Below are 21,980 nucleotides of genomic sequence, written 5' to 3'. Positions count from 1 at the left end.
GTCCTTCAATATTCGGTTGTAAAGAGGGTGGGTGTAGGATAAGTACTGAAGCCATCTATAGAGTAGCACTCTAAAGGCAAGCAAAGAAACGTCCAAAGATAGGGGAATTCCTTGACTAATTATTAGCCTTAATGCCGACATATTCGAAATAAATATGCTCTTAATCACGCAAGTGGTTTATTACATGCTCACCCCTCCAGTCTCATGAGTAGGAATGTGACCTTTACCAAGAATACACCAAATCTCCCAGCCATGTGCCATTGCTGTAATCTATCAATCGCCTTGCTCTGTAGACAAGCACCTTCCTTTTACAATGCTCAATAACCCTGAGCCCGTGAAGCCGTTCTACTCCCAATGTCGCTGAATCTGATGTTACAAAATTGAAAAAAACCAAGTATCAATGCCGGGTATCTAAAATCCAATCCATGCCGTGCCATTCCCAACTCCCCATTTCCCAAGCCTTTTTTAAACAATGAGGTCGAACGATGCGAATTGAAGTCGCCCGCTGGTGCCTCGAGTCTGAATGATGCCATGTCGCATCCATCTCAAAAGTGTGCCGAGTGTAGTAGTGTAGCCCTCCATTTGTGGGTGGCAATAGTAGTGGTAACAGCAGTAATAATTGTAGTAGTAGCAAGTAGTGAATGAAGGAGATGTGTAAGGTAATGCAAGGTCGAACGGAGCAAGCAAAAGATAGACAAGTCCAGATAAACGCCCTGATGATGCGATTTTCGTCTGCTTCGCCGCCGCCGCCGCCGCCTCCGTTCTCGTTCTCTCTCGCTCTTGTTCTTTCTTGATCAGACTTTGCTCGGTCGTATCCGTCCGTCCGTCCATTGTCCTCCGTGCTGGTCGTCCACCATTGGAACAGCTTTTCTGATCTGATGCCATCTGGACATCTCTTTGGCAAATATCATGACTTTGTTTCCTCCTCAAACTGAACTCAACTGTGCCAATCAACATCCCTTCATCGTCGGGGTCGCTTCTCGCGCTCGCTCGATAATGCGCCAACTCCTTCTTCACTTCTCCTCTTTCGTCCACGTTCCTCTCGTCCTTCACGGCGATCTTCAGGCCTCAAGCCTCCCTCACGTTGTCCTCCACGTCCACCTCGGCTGCTCCCCCAATCCTCGCCGCTTCGCCCACCTTGGCTTTCACCTCGATGCCGACTCTCCCGTCCCTGCACCAGGTCTCTTCCGCTGGTGGGAGGAGGGCCCATTGGTTCGCGTCCACTGCTGCCTTGATCTCTAGTCGACCGCCTCGAGGACTCTCGCTCCTCTCGGCCACCCTCGCCAGCTCCCGAGCGTCGCTCTCGATACTCACGATGCTCCTTGCCATCACGTTCTCGGCCGGGCGTTCGTTCTCTATCTCGCTCTCGGCTGCTTCGACGTGAGGCGCGATTGGACCGGCTTTCGCGATCCCGACGGCTTCGTTCATGCTCACCACGACCAGATGATTCATCCCCGTTGGCAGGTCCTCGGCTTGATGTTTCATGTCGGACCGGGTCTTGACGTTCGACAACAGGCGTGCTAACAGGAGAACCCCCCGTGAGGACCTGTGCATCTGAACCACCGAGCGTCTGTCTGGGTGGGTTCCTTCGCATGCTACTGCTTCGACTCATGTCTGGCATGTTTGCCTGTGCTTGCTGCAGCGTGCTGTTTATACCAGCCAGCTGCCTCCGGCTGCCACCATTGCGGGATCGCTCGTTGGAAGAAGCTGGACCAGTGGGTACACCTCCGTCGCCTGCTGGGGATCCTGCGTAGTTACCGGGGGTTTGACGGGGCCCAGGGCCTGATCCTCGGTCTGGTGTATTGGTTCCAGGCATGGACTGACGACCATGGCCATGACTGTGACTTGGGCCATGAGGTGGTGGTCCTGGTGGAGGAGGAGGAGGCAGCGAGTTACCGATTTGAGCAAGTCGTTCGGGATGAACACCTGAAGGTGTTGCGTTGGTCGATGCAGGAGATGGCATGCCTTGGCCCGGGCCAGAGTTTCTAACTCTGCCCTGTGGGCCTCCAGGAGTGCTCGACGGAGTCACTGGTCCAGCATTTTGCTCATACCCGCCTCGTCGTCCCCTGCCTGACGATGGGCCAGTTGGAGGAGGCCTGTCAGGAGTGGGTGGTCGTTCGGCTTCTGGGGCAGCGAATCGGTTGTCCAGTCGACCTGGAAGGCCTTGAGGTCCACCATGACCGCCCCTTGCGGATCCTCGTCCACGACCTCGAGGGCCGTAGGGAATATCGGCCACGCTCTGAATCGGGTTGAGACGTCCATACGAGTCATCCTGATGAGGCGGCTTGTGCTCAGGCTCCGGACCGCGTGAGGAGGGACCGTGGAAGCCCGAGGCGTCGCGAGTCTTGCTTCCGGACGCTCTATCATTGTCACGATCCGCTGGCCTTTCACTGCGATAGTTGCTCGGCATTGGGGAACGCTCCAGAGGGTCTCTCCCTGAAGCTCGGTGATCTGCTGGATGATTCCGGTCGTGTCGTTCCTCACGGCCTTCTTGGGGACCACTCTCGTGTCCATAGCGCCCGCTTCGTCGAGGAGACTGAGCACGTGAGTTGCGATCGCGTCCTTCGTCTCGAGGTGGGCGGGATGGCGTGCTGTCTCTGTTCTCCATCAAGGCTGCCCTTTCTGGATTGACGCCCTCCATCGGCTCAGCAGGAGCATTCTTACGGCCCCTACTGGGTCGATCAGAGCCAGGGGCACGGGTTCGCTCAGGTTCTTGGGCAAGTAAGGCAGCCCTTTCAGGGTTGATATGAGGCTCGGGTGCATCGGTGTTACCAGTAGGCGCAGTGGGAGCTTGAGCAGGCGGCTCATTCAAACGGCCGTGCTCATGACCTCGACCGCCTCTAGAATCCCGAGGCCGCTCACGCTCGTGGTCATTACGGCGCGATGGCGCGTCAGGCCTCATCTGTTCTCGGCTGTGCTCCTGTCCCCGGCGATCAGAGTACTCCCGCGGCCGATCGGGGCGAGAAGCATCAAAAGATCGGTTATCACGCTGTTCGCGCACCTCACGGTGATCGCGACTCTCGCGAGCCTCGCGAGGCTCTCTAGGTTCTCTCTGGTCTCGATTGTCGCGAGAGTCTCGGGGCTCACGAGGGTCTCTGGTGCGTGGATCCCGTTGCTCCTTGCCGTCTCGCCGATCATGTCCTCGAGATTGGTTATATCGCTCGGGAGTGAAGTGAGCAGGGATGGGCACATCAGGCCTGCTTGGGAGTGTATGGGGAGGGCGATCGGGAAGGGTGTTTGGCCGAGCATCAGCCTTGGGCCCGTTTGGCCCAGAGCCAGGTCCTGAGCTTGGAGCTGACGAACGAGGACCCTGTGGAGTTGAATCACGCTTGTTGCTATCCCTGGGTCCTGTAGGCTTGGCAGGCAATGAGTCCTTTGGAGTGCCTGCGGTCTTTGTCGCGGTGTCGGTGGCAGGGGACTTGCTGTCCTTTGCATCCTTTACCTCCCCATCCTCCTCCTCAGCCCCGGACTGCTTTGCTCCGAGTGCCCTGTATCGAGTTAGCAGTGGATTAGATTGCTTCATATGTAGAACTTACTTGGAAGAGCCCGGTCTGAACTCTGGCGCAGTAGCACGCAAGTTAGATGATTTGTCCGTTTCATTTTGAGCGGCTCCGGCCTGTCAAAATATTAGCATCGCCTAGAAACACGTCTTTCGCATGTACTTACACCACCAGGGCGGAAAGCCTGGACCATAACCCATTTGGATTTTCTTCTCTGAAGTTCGGACATTGCGCCCTGAGCGGCAACCGCAAGATCAACGCGCCCACCGACCTCGCTGTCTGGCGAAGGCTTGGAGGCTGTTTCTTGCTTGGTAATGGTCTGGAGAAGGGCTGAGAACCTGGTAGCCATGAAGTCGATGGCGGGGAAATAGTCGAGCACAGCCTTCAGCACCGTGATGGCGTTTCGAATATGCATCCATTCTGCACCCTCAAGGCAAGAACGGAGTGCACTGTTGAGGTTCTTATGCCATTTGAACAGCATGTCACGGAACTGCTCATGCTCCACAAAGGTGAGTGGCTTTCCATTGTCGTCGACAGTGAGGGCAAACCCAAGACGAGGTTGGTCGCTGGGGCCTTTGCCCTCCTTCTCGTAGGCGCCTAGTCGAGGCTGATCCTTGGATGCCTTGTCTTTTTCATTAGGCACGGTGGCATTCTTGTGCCATCGCGAAAGGTCCTCCAGGATGAGTTTCAAGAAGCGCCCAAGGTATTCGGCCTCCATGACACTGGATGTGAAGATCAGTGATCGCAGTCGGTTGGCGTTGAAAAGGCGATCATAGAGCGACATCAACTTGAAGCCAGGGGCATTCCATTCGTGAAGGGCCTTGATAAACCTGTAGGTATACTCCGCATCTGCTGTAGACAGGAGCATTCGAGGTAGGAAGCACTGCTCGAGCAAGACATCGGAGATGCTATCCGGCTTCGCCCTAGGCTCAGGGAACGAAGACTGGAACTGCTTGCTTAGGTAGAACTTCCACTTGCCCTGTCGGAGGAGATGTTCGGCGCATTCTTCATGAAGGCCGATCTGGAGTTGCATCAACTCCTTTCTCTTCTCTACCTTGCGCTCCTGTCCTCGCCTCGACATGTCGGTGCGATCTCGAGATACAGCCAGCTCCTCGCTCTTGAGACGATCCTTTTCTTGTCGATAGATCTTCTCAGGGCAAAAGAGATCACCCAGCTGGAGAGCCCAGAATGTCGCATAGAGATCTGGGGTAATCTTTTGCCAGGTTTCAGGGCGGGCGCAATCTTGGATCGAGTCCACGATGGGCTGCAGTGCCGCCCTGACGAGCGAAGGAACGTCAGACTTCTGTGATCGTGGGGAATTAGTTGAGTTGGATGTTGGCGAGCTTTGGGTTCCCACCTGTTCGTCGGCTTGGACGGGTTCCTGGGGGGTTTCGTTTCCACTGTTTGCTGCTGGGGTATTCGACATGGAAACATCTCCGTCCTTGTCCGCGGGCTGAGAACCCTTCTCCTTTCCCTTTGGTTCGTCCAGCTTCTTCGCCTGCCATGGAAACATACGGTGGGCGAGGCTGGCCCTTCCGATAAGGAATGCGGGGCCGGCTTCGAGGCCATAGGTGTGAATGAGGTCGGGGATAGACGGTACAAGCGCATCGAACTCGGCAGGCTCGAGGTTGCTCCAGAGAAGGTCCAAGTATTGAATCAGGATGCGGTGGGAATCGTCAATGATCGATGACAGGTACTTGATGTGAGCTTCGTCGTCAGGTACTTGGAAGAGTGCTGCTTGTCGGTACTGGGCCAAGTTGATGAGCAGCTGCACACCAAGCTTGGAGTCAGTCAAGGCCTGGATCAGGCGCTTCGAACTCTTGATGTTCTCAAACCGTTTGTCTTGGCCGCGGATCAGAGTATGGCGTCGCAGACATTGTCCTCCGGCCATGGATAAAACTTGGTGATCAGTGAAATCCACCGAATCGACAATTCCGCCCATGGATGTAATGAGCTCCTTGAGAATGATCAAGTCGGTAGAGTTGCCCTTGATTAACTGGTCATTAACATACTGAAGAACGGGTGTAGCGTTCAACACGGTATAACGCCGGAACACCCTGCCGGAGAACCTTGAGAGAGCCTGCAGCCACTTGCTTGTGGTAAGAGCATGTTCGGCTTGTGTGCGGCTCCTGGACTTGCCCAGAGAGTTCATCAATGACCAGACAAGGACATCGTACGAAAGCTCCGTAAAGTACTTGGCACACTCCACAAAGGCCTCGATCAAGTTAGGGTAAGATTCAAGCTGCTCGAACGCAACCCTGAAGACGATACCAGGAGACGAGTAGCTGGTCTTGGCGAGTTGTTTGGCCATTTCGCTCAGGTTAGTCAGAGAGACACGCTTCATAGTGCCACGGGTTTCCGAAGTGGCTCTTGCAAAGGCGGCTTTCATGGCAGGGAGGCGAGAAATCTGTCCTTCGAACCACTCGGCATACATAGAGTAGCGAGTTGTCATGGGGTAGCGCCTCAGGAGATCCCAAATAGCATTCACGGCCGAAGCGTTGGCCTTTGTGTGACTGAGAGCGGGCAACAGAAGTCTTCGAAGGAGATCGTGCCAACGGGTCAAGTTGTCCTCCGACTTGTCTTCAGCAAGACTCTTGGCTCCGATTCTAGCCAACTTCGTCAGCAGAGCCTCATCTTTGCCGATGTTGACACCTGAGATGTTGAGAAGGGTTCCGCAAAGAGTAAAGATGTCATCAACGGTTTGACAAACAGGGACATTGTCTGCCCACTCATCCCAGTAGTATCGGTAAGTCTGCGATTCGTTGGTGTCCGTCTTATCGGGGAAAGGCCATCTAAGAGATTTCCGAGTTGTGAGCCTGCTGAGCCGCACACTGCCCTTGGGGAGTCCTGACTGATCGAAGTCGGGAACAAATTTCGTTGGACATCCGGATTCGCTCTTTATGATAGGTCGGCTATCGTTGAAAACTTTGTCGACACAGTGGTGGAGGATGCGATGGATTCGTTCAAGGACCTCAGGAAAGGCTTCAGGGATCCAAGGGAAGCGACCGAGAATGAACAAGGACTCGGGAATAGCGCCGATGGTGAGAAGCTGAGTGAGCAACGATACCTTTTGCTCCAGAGGCTCAGGTAGTTTCGGCTTGTTGTCTGTTGCTTCTGTTGTGGCTTCCTTCACCTCCGCTTCGGCCTTCTTGGGAAGCTCTCGTCGAGGGAGGGTCGAGGAGATGGGATTGTCATCGTCTCCTTGAGGCAGGACGCCAGCCATCAGGAGCGCATTCATAGGGCCACCTCGTGAAGCTCGCTCTGCCTCCTGAACTTTCTTCATTTCCTTCTCACGGACTTGCTCCATGTCTTCGTCAGCTGGTGAGAGATGAGGATAGAGGTCGATGATGGAGATGAAACCAATCTTGATGAGAAGAGCAGCCAGGTAGAGCAAGTTCGCAGGGAGAACATCAGATTCATCTCGAGCTTCAGAGTTGTAAAATCGAAGCTTGAAGCCGAGCAATTGTGCTGCAGTTCGGTTGCCTGCGGGGGGCAGTGTCTTGGTTTCCTGCACCCATTGTCGTTCAAGGTCAGCAGCAGCATCGTCGCCCTCAGCTCCATTGGTGATGGTGAGTTTCTGCGAGTCAGAGTCCGCAACCTGCCGGCCACCCAACTCGAAGAATGCACCCAGATGAATTTCTCGACCTCGATCCCAGAAAGCGATGTCCCGGGTTAGCTTCTTCTCTTCCAGAAGCTTCTCATCCTCCTCTGTCGTCGTCCATTGCGAGTATCCGGGGGTAGCCCATAGAGGTAGGCCACCGACATAGACCGCGGCGCTGAACTTGAGGTGAGATCGGGGCCACCAGGAGCTGACTCGGAGGAATTTGACAAAGAACTTGAACTGCTTGATAAGGACGGCAGCAGCAACATCAAGCGTGACATCAAGCACCCTGCCGACATCTAAGTCAAAGGTTCCAATCAAAGCCTTGATTCGCTCAAATGTCTGCTCAGCCATTTCAGGAGGAGGCGGTGCAACACTGCTAGTGGTAAAGAGCTCCGTGATAAGCTTCGAATATCCTTCGGTTTCCTCGCGAAGTAGGTTGTAGTTGGCTTGTCGGTAAAGAAGATTTGTTGCCTGTTTGATGCCCAGCTTTGCAAAGTTGTCTCTGATCAGTCCAAGTTGTTGCAGAACTGGTGCATCGAAAACCTGTCGCATCAAGCTGGAGGAAACACCGGTAGCAATGAGGAATTCGCGAAGGGTCGGCCGGTAAATAGCGGGCTCGTTGTCCATGACGATCGACAACGAGTCAAGGAGGAGGGTATGGGGAGCAAACGCGTATGATTCCTTAATGATCTCCGACGTTTCGTCTCCAATGATCTCCTTGACGCAGGCGCCCGCATCAGCAGGTGGAAGTCGGGCCTCAACAACGGCATGGATAAACTCTTGGAACAAGCTTGACAGTTCAGTAATGTCAACATCGTCGCGCGATTGCTTTCCGTGCTGTAGGATCTCGTCTCGCCCGCGCTCGGCCCAGGTGCTAATCTTTTCGTCTGTGAGGTTATCGTATCGGTACGTTTGACGGACCGGAGAGACCGGCCTCTGAACAGGCTGTGGCGCGGGTTTCCTGACTGCGGGAGGAGGCGGAGGAGGCGGAGGCGGCGCGTGCGAAGAGGAGCTGGGTCGTCGTTGAGTAGGGGAAGGGTTTGGTTGATGATTTTGCGGAGCTCGGTTGTGGCCTTGGGACGAGTCGCGCCGACTGGGACCACGAGGTCCTCTACCGCGGCCACGCCCCATGCCGTCGTCGCGGTCGTGTTGACCAAGCATCGTATCGCCAGGGCGATGCGGGAAGAACGGCCTCCTTCGACCGAAAGGCGGTCGTTTCTCTTGCGTTTCGGAGGCATAGCTCTCGATAAATTCGTGAACGGGGTGATGATTATCTCATTAGATGGTAGCTTGTCGTTATGTTCGTCAAATAGACTGTAAACTTGAGGTCTAGAGGGAAGGCCGAATAAGTTGCATGCTTGGAAAAGACGGAGCAGAAAGGTTGAAAATGTGGCACGTGTTTGCTGATGCCGTCGGCGCGGAGAGGAAAGACTGACTTTTGACGACAAAGGAGTTTCAGGTGGGGAAGGTGGTGGTCGCGCGAACAAGGCCAAGGGAATGAATTGAAAGAGGAAAAGAGGATGAGAAAAGGAAGGGGCGCGCGATGGCTGCTACTGTAGCTAGACCGGCGGCGTCGGGGGAGGTGCCGTTCAACTGACGGACGATGTCGCGATGAGGTTGGAGCAGAAGAAGCCGATGCGAAGCTCCGGACTAGGCATGTCACGACGTTTTGGCAGCCTTACTGGGGAAACAAGGCTGCCAACGCGCGCTGGAGCAACAACGCACGCACGGGCCAACACGGTTGGGGAAGATACATGCCACAGTCCCAGTCTGGAAATTTCGTGATTCACGTGACGCTGCACCTGACTCCGTTCCCGGCCGATGTTGACGCAGAGCAGACTCTTGCGCCTGCGACGCGATTGGTCAACTCCCAGCCGGTCCTGGGGACGGGCAGAATTACGCCATCGCAGGGACGGGGTTTTTTCACCTAAACTTGCGGGAATCACTTCTTTTTGGGAGAATCAAGCTGGAAACTACTTTTGACTAGCAGCTGGCTATCCGTTGGGTCCAATTTTTTGGTGTTTCACGGCTTCTCGGGGTCTACCTGCTCGAATATCAACCCTGGACGAGTCTGGAGCGACCCCGGCCCGATTCTCTCTACAACAGTCTCTGCTCTATCGCGAGGCCTTCTACAGCGACCAAGAAGTAATGCCGACCGCTGCAGTCGCTGAAGGGTCTGCCTCCAATGGCACGGCTCAGAAGCATTATGGTCAGTATTTCCCTAGTCTCTAGCATATCGATCTCTGTTTGCTCTTTCATCCCTTGCCTATCATCCCCTTCCTGAGTCATCTCCATTCCAACATGAGGACCGATGACTGAATACCTGCAAGAAAGAACGCACTCGCAACCTGAGAACCCGTTTGCTGCTCTGATTCCCGATCAGCAACTGGCAATCATCCCAGAGTTCACGCTCGAGTCCGGAGTAACCCTCCACAATATCCCCGTCGCTTATACCACTCGGGGTAAGCTGAACGCAGATGGAACCAATGCCATGGTGATTTGCCATGCGCTTACTGGAAGCGCCGATGTGAGCGACTGGTGGGGCCCTCTGCTTGGGGGTCCTGGTCGGGCGTTTGATACATCGAGGTTCTTCATCGTTTGCATGAACAGCTTGGGCAGCCCCTATGGTACTGCCAGCCCGGTGACTGCTAAGGACGGCGACCAAAGCAAGGGCCGATACGGACCCGAGTTCCCTCTCACAACTATCCGAGATGATGTCAAGTAAGTGAAGGCAAAAACGCTTTGGGGTCCAGATACTAACCGTGATAGCCTCCACAAACTCCTCCTCGACGACCTAGGCGTCAAGCAGATAGCTGCCGTGATTGGCGGGTCTCTTGGTGGCATGTTCGTGCTCGAGTGGGCTTACTTTGGCAAGGACTACATCCGATGCATCGTCCCTATTGCTACCTCAAGCCGACACAGCGCTTGGGGTATCAGCTGGGGTGAGGCTCAGCGCCAGAGCATCTACGCCGACCCCAAGTACGACGACGGATACTACCCGTTCGAGGACCCTCCTTCCACGGGCCTGGGTGCCGCGCGCATGTCTGCTCTGCTCACTTACAGAAGCCGGAACTCGTTCGAGAGCAGGTTCGGGCGCAACATCCCTGACCCCTCCAAGGTTCAAACTATTGGTGGACGTCCGCGTCCCTCGACCCCTTCAGAGGCGCACTTCCATATCCACAACGACGGTCATATTGTCAAGCGCAGCTCGCTGTCTCGTCACAACAGCACTAGCGATGCTCCGGCTTTGGCAACCGAGTCACCTGCTGTGCCTGCCAACGCCGCAGACCCCCAGTTCCACGGTCCCAACAAGGACAGCCTCACGGGAGGTGAACTGCCACAGTCGACCTATTTCTCGGCCCAGTCGTATCTGCGGTACCAGGGTAGCAAGTTTGTGAAGCGGTTCGACAGCAACTGTTACATTGCCATGACCCGCAAGCTGGACACACACGACGTGTCGCGCAACCGGGCAGACACCATTGCCGATGCGTTGGCCTTGATCCAGCAACCCACACTCGTTCTTGGAATCGAGAGTGATGGTCTCTTCACCTTTGCTGAGCAGGAAGAGATTGCGCAGCACGTTCCCAACGCTCGCCTGGAGCGTATTGACAGTCCTGAGGGCCACGATGCGTTCCTGCTGCAGTTTGAGCAGGTCAACAACTATGTGCTCGGCTTCCTCAAGGAGGTGCTGCCTGATATCATGAACAAGGACGGCGGTGCGCCCGAGGAGGCTTCAGTAGGACAACTGACCAAGTCGAGCACCTTCGGCGAGGCAGAGGTGGAGGACATCACCGCTTGGTGAGTCGATGAGAGAGAAGAAAGAACAAAAAAAGAGAATCATGTATGGCTTTTCCTTGCTCAAAAGACGAGTAGATAAAAACAAGAATGGATGGCTGAAATGTAAGACGGATTACAAATGCATGACTGTTGTTTTTTGGACACGTGCCTGTTGTATGTCTGCTTCTCAACTTCGGACCACTTAGAGAGCCCCATTGATGTTCTCATAATTGAAGCATTAGGTCATCATGTACGAGCTGGCTTGTTGACCTCGTGAGTTGACCTAAATTGAGTAATCGTACGCTTAGGGAACAGCGGCTCAAAGAGCGGCTTGGATACTTAGGGCTCTGAGAGAGAGGAGTTGTGAAGCCGACGGTGTGATGTATACACCACGCCTTCCGGTGCCCTTCAACACTATATCACCATCGTCCCTTCATCGTACAGCTTCATTGATTACAGACTCACCGGCGTAGTCTAGATCTCGTGTACTTAGATGATCAGGAGCCCAAAAGCGCCTCTGTTGCCTTGGTACAGTCTAGTCCAACCTGGCGCTTGACGCCTCCCCGTGTGCAAGGGGCTTAAACGTTTCTCCTTCGCCTGGATATTTCTGTGCAAAGTTTCCGGACGCTAGTTTCATGTTTATTGGAAATAGAAACAGGGTCGTCGCGTGCCTCTTGGATCTAGCAACTGAACTATCGATCTGGGCGTTTGGCTTTCGCGAACCTTTTTTCTCCACATTGACGAGATGAGTGAGAGCAAAGTGGGCAAATTTGCCCCTACTTAAAGATTTGAGAAGAAAGTAAATTAGTTTTGGCCTCTTTTTCGTTTCAGTGTGTGACCAGACTGTGTAGAGTGTTAAGCGGCGATGCTTTGGCTGGCTTGCCTGAATGGAGTCGTTTCACGACCGTTGCACAACACGTCGGCCATGGCTAGTTAGATGAGAAGATGACTAAATGATTTGGCAGAGAAAGGGCACCCGAAATGCCCGAATATTGCAAAGCACAGAAACGGTGTTATGAATCGAATCCTGAGTCGAACAACTCAATTGGGCCCACCCCTAGGTTTCGCGAGACGGTTATCCACCTGGACTGTTCCATTCGGGTTCAAACATGCAAGGGCGTCTCTCTTCGGCACCTGGAATCTATTCTTGTCCAAGTTGGAGGATTAATTGTAGAATTTGGACTGTGCTTATTCCCTATTTCACAGTCTCTTCCGTAGCTTGCGGCAAGTTTTGGTGCTCTCTGGCCAAGGACACCACACCCAGCTCGGGGCCACCAGGATCACGCCTTCAACAAGAGAGATAAGAGCCAGGATTCAGGATTGCACCTCATTGACAAGATAGGCTTGTGGCAAGTCTTGTTGCTAGCATCGAGGCTACTAAGCTCTTGGGACTGGTGGCTGGTAGATCGAAAAGTCAAGATCGTGACCTTTCCGTTGCCCCGAGCCTCAATTACGGAATGTGTCCAGCGACGGTAAAGCTTCCAAGAACTCAAAGTGACTAGGATCTGCACTGCCTCGTCTCAAAGAGTGTCATACGAGGGGGTTCATCAAGCTAAGACCCACGAACCGAGACGTCGGGTTCGATGATGCGACGGTCTGACCAACAATCACAGTTGGTGATGAAAGTATCACGAAACTGCCTTCGCAAGGAATAGGAGCAGCTTGGAGCTTCAGCTTCAGAGCATGCCCAACCGGCGCATGGGATGCTTTCCCGAAGCCCACTTGTCTGGTCGCTGAGCAGGGTTGCTGTGCCTCCTGGGCGTCGCCTCCGGATTACGATTCTATGTGGTAAGTGATTCCTTTTACTCGTTGATCCTGCACTCTTGGCTGTGCTGCCTGCTCTCGTAATTAAATTGTCGCGTCTGTCAAAGTTGTTTCTTGGCTTGCAAGAACCTGGCCGCCTCGTTTTTTCACCACTGCTAGGTCTCCCTTGATAAGAGCCTCGGTATCTGTATGCGGATTCGGGGTGAGCGGTTGCACCAGCTCCCAGAGAGCTGGAAGCTGGGAGCAGGGGAGAAGGGTGAGACGAGCGCAGCGACGGCCAGGTATGGAGACAAACTCTCACCTAGCTCCACGAGACGCCAGATGTGGGGAAGACAGGGCCAGGTCGACAAGACACACGTGGAGAACCGATTGGCTCGGTGTGAGACAAGAGGCCCCTGTCAGAGCGAGCGAGAAGAGAGGACAGACCGAGAACTTGGAGGCGCTGAGGGGAGAATGTGAAGAAGCCGATGTCCAAAGAGGTAGGTTGCTGAGGCTGGCTAGAATGCATTCCACACCGGGAGATGTGATGGAGGGCAACTGATTGGCTGGCTCGTTTGATGGCTTCCAGCTGAATGCGTCTTTGCTTTGATGATTGTTGATAAGACCTTGTCGTCCTTGTGTCAACGGCCTCGGGCGGCAAGCGTCGCAGATTGACAAGATTAGCAAACAAATTCAGGCACGGGGCCCGGCAATGCCAGCAAACTTAGATGGAGACCCGTAATACAGAGTGAGTGTAACTTTGGAACATCAGGCGAGCCGCAAGTCATGTTGGCCCCTTGATCCATGCTGTGGCAAACTGAGAAGACGGCTAGAAGCATTGTCGAAGACGGAAAAGTGGAGAAGCACGGCGGCGAGTGTTTGAAGTCTTTTTTCTCTTCTCGTGATGAGTGAATGAATTTGCCCCCCCGCCAAAGAGAAGGATAGCAGCCGTTTCACCTGTGTCGATAGCGGATGGGACGTGGTGACGGCTCCCGGCGCCGCCTGTGAAGCGTGCGCTCGACTTGGTTTCAATGCGACAAGGCGTGCACGACCCAGTGACTGGGAGCACAGCAGACAGCTAGGATCGAGCTTGCTGGCCGAGGATCGGACAGTCATAACAATGGCGGCGGATCCGTCATTCATCATCATTTGCTTTCTCAGTGATAATGCCATGGGGCGGCGATTGCACGGTCAGCGGGTGTTACGTACAAGCAAATGCCCACTGACTCCGTCGTCGGTGCTTTTTTCCAGAAGCCTGGTGTTGAGGGTGTTGAAAGGCACATGCTGACACGGCCAGTCGTGTGAGGGGAGCGGCAGCAAAAGTATCGCCGATGTTGTCGAATGGCGAGCAGAAGCCATCGCCGATCATTGAAACCACATCGTCATTGACGACACGCAAGCCGGAGATGCATCGATTTTGGTAGATGGTGGTAATAGCTGTTGTCTTAAGCGTCGATCAAGTGCATCGGCCAGAGAGGCCGGTTAAATTCCCCGTCGGCGAGATCTGCGAAAAAGCGACCGCGGCGAGATGATGCATGGAGCCTGGAAGGGACATTGATGCGGCATTACGGAGTGTCGTGGATCCATCCATGGACAGAATGAGTCTATCGTTTCTGGAAGCCTTGACAGAAGGAAACCTGACCGAGGCCTGAGGCAGCAAGTCCGATGGATTCATTCTGGAAAAAACAAGGGGGAAGAGGGGCAAGGTTGTCAGACAGGGCGAGCGAGGGGCCTGTCCTGTTGATCAACTCTGATTTTCAACCGCCAGACAACGAAATTCGATCAAGTTGATGCGAACCAACTGTCAGACGCCTCCAAATGATCAAAAGAACGCTCAAACAGCCTCATCACCCCAACCGCTCTCGCTCATTGGAAAAGCAGCTCCCTGGAAAACGCTCGCCGAGAGACACACAGAGCGACCCTTGAAGTGGGGGCAGCCCTTCCAGCGTAAGAGGCGGACACTTTCTCCACCAGGGCGAGTTCAGCCACTGGACTCCGTAGGCTTCCCATTGGCTCGTCATGCTTCTAGCGGTCTTTTAGTCGACGACCGGGGTGTGGAGCCGTTCAAGGGTTTGCAGGACAGGGCGGGGCCTCTGGAACGGGCTTCTCGGACAGGGAGCCTTCCTCTACAAGCCTAGCCGTGGTTGAATCCCTGGATCCCTTTGGATGAGATGCTTCGAGCTGGTCATTCTCAGACGGGGTTCCAGCCTATGCTCGATGGAGGAGGTGCTTAACAGAACCCGCCTGGGTGCCCGGGAGCACGGTGAGCTTGTCTTGTCGGGCCTTTACCTAGGGAGTGACAGGACCTCTCCAGTCATTCGCTCCTGCCCTCCCAGTCCAGGTGCGTGCTGTGGACGTCCCCTCCAGTGGGCTCTCAGCGCAATCTCAGTGGTTCGGGGGAAGTCTTAGCGGGTGTGCAGTGGACTTTCCATCTTGCTTCTTCCTCGGCTTCCAGTGGCTTGGCCAGAGATTCCATTGCGGAAGGCGTGCGTGGAAGCGTCCCCACTTGGCTTGGACCTTCTCAAAACCACCACCATGCCATCCCCCATCCGTGGAAGGTACCTGGGCAGGCACGCTATATCCCCCGGCCGCATCCCATCTGTCAGGTATCCCGCCCAAACTTGCCCATCTCGACTCAGGCATTTGCATCCGTTGTCGCTCTGTTTCCTGGGAAAAGACGATCCATCTTGTTCCTCTTTATTTCTCCATTTCACTTTAATATACAGAGGAGCCGGGCCTTTTCCCTCTTGATAATACCTTCCGTTCATCGCATCCACCCACGCTTCGCGACAGACGATCCGCGCCCTCCTACGATCTCGGTCGACCCAACATCACAATCCACCTCGGCGCCGCATCCGAAGAGCCACGGCACTCTCCTCCGTCCCCGATAACTCGTCACTGGTTTTGCTTTAGGATATCTCTTGGAAAGGGACAAGAGCATTGTGTGTGTTGGAACATCGTTCAGTAACGGCCTCCTCGGCGCTCTCCCGGACCCTGCCGACTGTTGCGGACCGATTCTGGAGCTTGACTTGGTAGCCTCTAGCTAGACCTAGGCTTTGAGAGAAAGAGGAGGATATTTCGGACCTAGGGCATTCTCAGCAACGGTCGACTTGGTTATTGAAGACATCACATCCTCCGGATAATCCAGCCTTGGTGTCGATGCTGCCTCCCGAAGGCATCTAACCCACCCAAACGACAAAGTGGAGGGGATCAATATCACCAAACACACATCGACGCACTTTCATCCCGATCAACTCATGTCTTCGATTACGGATATCATCGCTCCCGATATCTACTCGCCATAAATTTCAAAATGCCCGACTACGACGACGATATGCTCCCTCCACCTGCGACTCCTTTACAGGACCGTACCTACGGCGGCAACAACGCATTTCACAACTTCTTTAACGACTTTTCTCACATCTCTGACCCTAACCTACGCCGAAGACTTGCCTTGTCCGAGATTGACAAGGTCCCTTTTGGCGCATACCGTATGTGACTTTTTCGGAGTTTCCTATTTCGGGCCGAGTTGCTGTACGCCGAGTACTGACCAAACTTGCAATACAGATGTTCGCGCAGTATTAGTGGCAGGCGTTGGATTTTTTCTCGACTCCTACGACATCTTTGCCATCAACCTTGTAACTGCTCTGCTCGGTGTTGTCTTCTGGGGTGACCCAAACCCCCAGAACGGCTTCAGCGGCAACAATGGATACCTCCCCGACCCGGTGAACCAGGCCTTCAAAGCTTCTACCAGTGCAGGAATCGTCATTGGTATGGTTGTGTTTGGCTGGTTGGCAGAGTATGCAACCCCATACGTTCAACAGCTCACTTTGGCTTCGTTAGCAGAGGAGCAGATATGCTGACAACTCAACTAGTGGCTTTGGAAGACGTCGCATGTACGGTGTCGAATTAGGGATCATCATCCTAGCGACACTTTGCTGCTGTCTCATCTCCTCAAGCCCAGCGATGGGTTCAACTGGCTTGCTCATCTTCTGGCGGATCATCATGGTAAGCCCTCAAGGTCGGCACCTCTGTCGTCTGTACTGACTAAGGTTAGGGCATTGGTATCGGTGGCGACTATCCACTATCCAGTGTAATTACGTCGGAGTAAGTTACTGTGCTCTGATCTAAATTTTGTGGCTGCCCTAGTCGCCCACGCGATGTTAACGAAGTTGAGTCAAGCTGACTGGTAACCCGCTAGATTTTCGCCGACGAGGTGGCGCGGCGCCATGGTGGCTGCCGTCTTTTCCATGCAGGGTCTTGGACAGCTTGTTGCAGCCATCGTGGCCCTTATCACGACCGTCGCTTTCAAAGAATCGTTTATCGGTGCTGTTAACGAGAGTAAATGTGGATACGAATGCCGCCTGGCTGCCGACCGAGCATGGCGAATCATCATTGGAGTGGGCGCAGTACCGGCCTGCATTGCTCTCTATTACCGTATCACCATCCCCGAAACGCCTCGATATACCTTTGATATCGAACACGATGTGGAAAAGGCTGATGCCGATATCAAGGCATATGTGGCGAGTAAATCCAAGGGCTCATTCGATGTGGTACACCAGGTCAGGACAAAACGCATTGCTGGGCGCAATCTCAACGTGCCACGCGCCTCTTGGTCTGACCTTGTCGCCTTCTTCCGTATATGGGCCAATTTCAAGATGCTTCTGGGCACTACATTGTCCTGGTTCTTCTTGGTATGTCTTCGCGTCTACTTGATCATTGACTCGACTAACATCTGCCCAAGGATCTCGCATTCTATGGTCTTGGCCTTAACAACACCGTGGTTCTTCAGGCAATCGGCTATGGTACAGGTGATACGCTTTACGAAAAACTTCACAACCAGGCAGTGGGAATGATCATCTTGACCTGTGCAGGTTCTCTGCCTGGCTATTGGACTGCCATCTTTACTATCGACACCTTCGGTCGCAAGCCACTCCAGGTGATTGGCTTCTTTCTCCTCACCATCCTCTTCTGCATTCTCGGATTCGCATACAAAAGCTTGACGCGGGGAGCCTTGCTTGCCTTGTACATCATTGGCCAGTTTTTGTTCAACGCCGGCCCAAACACGACTACGTTTATTGTCCCAGGAGAATGCTTTCCTACACGATATCGATCCACAGGCCACGGAATCTCGGCGGCCATGGGCAAGATTGGAGCTATCATTGCTCAGTGCATCAGCATACCCCTGGTGCGTAAGGGTTCTGCCGAGGATTGTAAGGGTGCCGAATGCTCGCCAAACCTGCACCGTCTTCTCCAGCTCTTTGCCCTGTTCATGCTGTTTGGTACTCTTGTCTCACTCCTGATCCCTGAGACCAAGGGAATGACGCTGGAAGAGCTTTCGGGTGAGCCGCGTACGAGTTACAATGCAGGCTGCAATGGCAGCATCAGCCTTGGCTCCCCAAAACTAAGGGCATGGAACCCCTTCCACGGTGGTCAACCTGCAGGATTCTCGTACCCTCGATCGCGACCAGGCCACTTCTCTAAGCATCGAAAGTCGGACCGTGTTGGAATCATGACATCACCCGAGCTAATGGCAGAGACGTCTCGACTTCGACGGCCCCGTTTTTGGAGGAGACACCGCAAGGCCAAGTCAAGCAACGGAACGAACGAGATTGCGCTGAGCACTCGCAGCTCAGGAACAACAGACGACGACATCTTCCCGGCAGGTGCTCCGGTGCCCGCTCCTACGTGCCCTCCGCAGCCCCCGCCAAGCTGGGGAGCCGGTTGGGGACGTATCGACAGAGGAGGACCGCCGCCGTTATTGAACTCGGTGCAGCTGCAGGATGTCGGCAGCTTGCTTACAAAATAATGCTTGGCATCTACGCCGGTCACGTCCGGTTGGCATTTTACTCATGGCGTTGGTTGGAAATGTTGATTTTTAGACAATGATACCTTAGATGTTTGCTTTGCATACTTGTCGAGAAGAAACGACAACCAAGAGGCGGCTTCTTGTGGAACATGAAGCCTTGCTTTTGGACGAATGAATCACGAATACGAAGAATATTCTCTTAAATATTTGCATCCCGGAGACGAGTGAGGTATCATGATATAGTTAGGGTCAGACAATTTCTCATCTACGGCAAGTATCTATTACAATGCCAATGCGCCGTCTAGGTAACTAGCGAATCCATTCCCTGCCATCAGCAAACAAAGCATCTTGAATCTCCAACACAAGGGTATTATCGCATCACCACCTCTGATCCCAGTGTGAACATTAGCTCGAGGCCACGAAGAAAACACCGTGGAATGGATCTAGTCAACATCTCCGCGGGTGCCTACAACTGGTTGCTACATGATTACAGCCAGGCAAGCCAGTCTCGCTCAGCCACGGAGAACCTTGAGAGCCTCCTTCAAGTTGGCGATGTCAAGAGTCAACTTCTCCCGACGATCGCGGCTGCACATTTCCTCACCAGCAATGGCCTCAAGGTTCTCAGGTGTCATATGAAGAATAAGCTCTTCAGACAGCACGGTGAGGGGTCCGTTGGGCGAGTATAGCAGGAAGTGGTCAATGACCTGCTGGCAGATGACATCGACGAAGCGGGTCCGGGCAAAGTCGTAGAATGTGTGTAGGACATCATGGATGTTGCGGCAGGTGGATGCGAGGTCATCCGACTCTCCAAAACCGTCCTCCACCATCTTCCGGGCCTCTCGACCTGCTTCATGCACCCACTTGTGACTGCTGATCGCCGACTCAATCTGCTTGCCGAGCTCCTCAACATGGGCAAACTTCGTGCCGTGCAGCTTCTTGTTGAAGGCGGGGCTGTACGTGATGCTCTTGCCCTCGAACTCTACCTCGAGGAGAAACTCGGTGTGGTCGACGGCACGGCGGTACCGCTCCTGGAGGTCATCAACGATGAAGTTCCACAGCTCATCGCGGATGGTGTTATCTAGGCAGCAGGCGTCGAGGACACTGCGGATGAAGTGGTGGACGATGAGGATGGCGTTGGAAACGTGGGCTCGAGCCATGGGAGACCACTTCTTGGACTGCTCCTTGAAGTTGGTGGGGAGCATCTCGCCGCCGAACTATGAGACGTGTTAGGAGGAGTGGCTGGCATGGCAGGTTTGGTTGAGACTTACAGTTCCAAGCTCGTAGCCACGCGACGAGCGGTACTCTTTCTCGATGAAGGCCAGAATGTCATCTTCCGGGTCAGGGCAGCAGTAGGCTTCATGGAGGATGCTATCGCCCAGTTCCTGCTCTCCCACCAGCGGAATCACAAAGGTCATTTCATCATCGTACAGACCGTCTCGGATGGTCAGTTGGCTCTCGACGTCGGAATCACCAGAAGAGCTTCCTTCGCTGTCCTTCTCACCGGGCGGCTGGAAGTTTCTCGTGTGACCCTTGTCAAACACCACGTTTGCGAAAGCTTCGTTGACCTCCCGGATGCGTGTGATGAGCCTTAGCTCTTCCTGTTCGTGGAATATCTTGTGGCGCGAGTAGTAGGCGTCCAGACCGCAGTTCTTGATCTGGGTGAATCGGGAGGCGATGCGTCCGAGGTATACGCGCTGCTGTTCAGTGGTGCTGCGCGACTCTCCCATGTTCTCCAGTAGCGCCTCATTCTTCTTGAGCATCGTCATCAGGTCACTACGCACCTTGGGAAATTCGCTCTTGATGCGGTCCATGAGTAAGTGCTGAAGGCGAGCCTTGAGAGCTGGGATACCAAGACGGTCTGCCGGAAGCTTGCTCCAAGGCGCCTCTCTGAAGAAGTTCTCTTCCTTGAGGTTGCGCTCCTCAGCGCTCGAAGAGGTGTCGTCAGCACCTCGGTTCTTGACAACACAGTAGCCCAGGACAAGATCCCGGCGGTTCCCGTTGACAAGGTTGACGACAACAGCCTTGGTAGCTTGCTCGACGGCAAGGTCAGGCTTGGTAAGGACGCCCAGTGTTCGTTTGCCCTCCGGGTCAACCTCCTTAGCGAGGGTCAAGATCTTCTGATTGGCAATGTCGCCAGTGCAAGGGACGACGGCAAGAATAATGGTGCGAGACTCTTTGATATAGTTTCTCACCATGTCCTTGACCAGATCGATGTCTTCCTTTGTCGTGACGCCAGGGGTGACGTTCTCAAACATTCCGGGGACGTCAATGACAGTCAAGTGGTCTTCGTTCGGTCCACTGATCTCAACGCGGAGGATATCTCGGCTGAAGGCAGAGCCAGTCGAATCATCGTCAGAGCCAGACTTGATGCCCATAACCTTGGCAGCCTGGTTCAGGATTCAGTCAGAGATGTCTTTCACGAGGGGCCGGACTGGGGTGTGTAACGTACATCCACAAAAATCTGGGCAAACTCCTGGGCATTGAGGTCCTTCGTCTCGCGGCGAAACTTTTGGGCCTCTGTGTTGTTTGGATCCGCGGGCTGGATTGAGATGACAATGTTCTTTGTCTCCTCGCGACGACAGATGATCTCTGTGGCGTGGCGGGTGCAGAGTGTGACTGAGCGCGGGAAGTGGAAGCCGGTGAGAGACTCGAGGACACTCGACTTTCCAGCGCTCTGATCACCGACGACGACCATCTATGAGAGTGTTAGCAAGTGCGGGCAAGAGCTATTGCGCGCGCGCAAAGGGAACTCACCTGAGGAAGAGAGACAAGGTTGGAAATGCCCAGCCCTCGGAGCTTGTCCATCTTGTCGAGGAGGACACGGTTCCCGAGGCCCACGCTCGACTTGATGGGCTTTGAAAGTGCCATCTTGATGGCTGGGGAATGCTTTTCTTGGTGTACAGGTCTCTTTGAGTTATTGTTCAGTAGCACGTTGTGGTGAGTCGTGATGAGGGTGAGAAGGACCAAGAGGAGGAGGATGAGAGGTGAAGGAAGAGAGAAGAGGAGAAGGAATTTCGTGAATTTATGTACGTGCGCTCACCTCACTAAGACTTAGGATAGATAAAACCTCTTGGCAAGGTACCCTGATGGAAAGATGGGATCCCGTGGAAGGTTAAGGAAGAGGTCGTCGGTCTGTTGCAGTGCCCGCCTGTGATGGCCAACAATGAATCACAGCCACTTCAACACTTCACAGCCCCAGGGGACCCGGGCAAAGCAAGGCTTGGTACGTACGAATAGATAACCCAGTATGGGAAGGCAATTGCCTTGTCTCATTGCTTGCAACATGGGTCAACAAGCTGAGAGTGATAGGCAGATTTGTAGATGTGATAAAGAGCCAACGACACTGCCACAATGCAACAAGTATATGGCTGTGGCCAATCGCTTGTAGTAATTGAATTAAGGAGCAAGGAACGCAATGCTAAATGATCTGGACTCAAAGCGTAAGGTAACCTCTGTTGGTTGATGTCAAGCTGCGCCTCGGCCGCCTGGGTTGGCCATCTAAGCCACCAATGCAAGAGGCATCCGGTTTCAGGTTATGAGGGACATA

The 21,980-nt window shown here is 54.0% G+C and overlaps 4 protein-coding genes across 4 annotated transcripts; 2 read left to right on the top strand and 2 right to left on the bottom strand.

Moving 5' to 3' along the window:
* Positions 1-961: 961 nt before the first annotated feature.
* On the bottom strand, positions 962-8,265 carry MRS44_010082 (uncharacterized protein; the record flags this gene model as incomplete). Its single annotated transcript, XM_046269978.2, has 3 exons — positions 962-3,488; positions 3,537-3,616; positions 3,667-8,265. 3 exons carry the CDS (start codon positions 8,263-8,265, stop codon positions 962-964), a joined length of 7,206 nt encoding a protein of 2,401 aa, XP_046131468.2.
* Positions 8,266-9,252: 987 nt separating this feature from the next.
* Positions 9,253-10,906, top strand: MRS44_010081 (uncharacterized protein; the record flags this gene model as incomplete). The annotated part of the gene is made up of 3 exons (XM_065619990.1): positions 9,253-9,317; positions 9,439-9,825; positions 9,874-10,906. 3 exons carry the CDS (start codon positions 9,253-9,255, stop codon positions 10,904-10,906), a joined length of 1,485 nt encoding a protein of 494 aa, XP_065476179.1.
* A 5,031-nt stretch (positions 10,907-15,937) lies between these two features.
* MRS44_010080 (uncharacterized protein) lies at positions 15,938-18,433 on the top strand (the record flags this gene model as incomplete). The annotated part of the gene is made up of 6 exons (XM_046281288.1): positions 15,938-16,115; positions 16,192-16,423; positions 16,500-16,632; positions 16,682-16,731; positions 16,826-17,318; positions 17,369-18,433. 6 exons carry the CDS (start codon positions 15,938-15,940, stop codon positions 18,431-18,433), a joined length of 2,151 nt encoding a protein of 716 aa, XP_046131470.1.
* A 512-nt stretch (positions 18,434-18,945) lies between these two features.
* MRS44_010079 (uncharacterized protein) lies at positions 18,946-21,301 on the bottom strand (the record flags this gene model as incomplete). Its single annotated transcript, XM_046284120.2, has 4 exons — positions 18,946-19,647; positions 19,702-20,820; positions 20,883-21,128; positions 21,188-21,301. 4 exons carry the CDS (start codon positions 21,299-21,301, stop codon positions 18,946-18,948), a joined length of 2,181 nt encoding a protein of 726 aa, XP_046131471.1.
* Between the last annotated feature and the right edge of the window lie 679 nt (positions 21,302-21,980).

Source organism: Fusarium solani, assembly GCF_023522795.1.
Source record: "Fusarium solani strain SB1 chromosome Unknown bctg00000006, whole genome shotgun sequence".
NCBI lineage: Eukaryota > Fungi > Ascomycota > Sordariomycetes > Hypocreales > Nectriaceae > Fusarium > Fusarium solani.
This window is presented reverse-complemented; position numbering and strand designations above follow the sequence as displayed.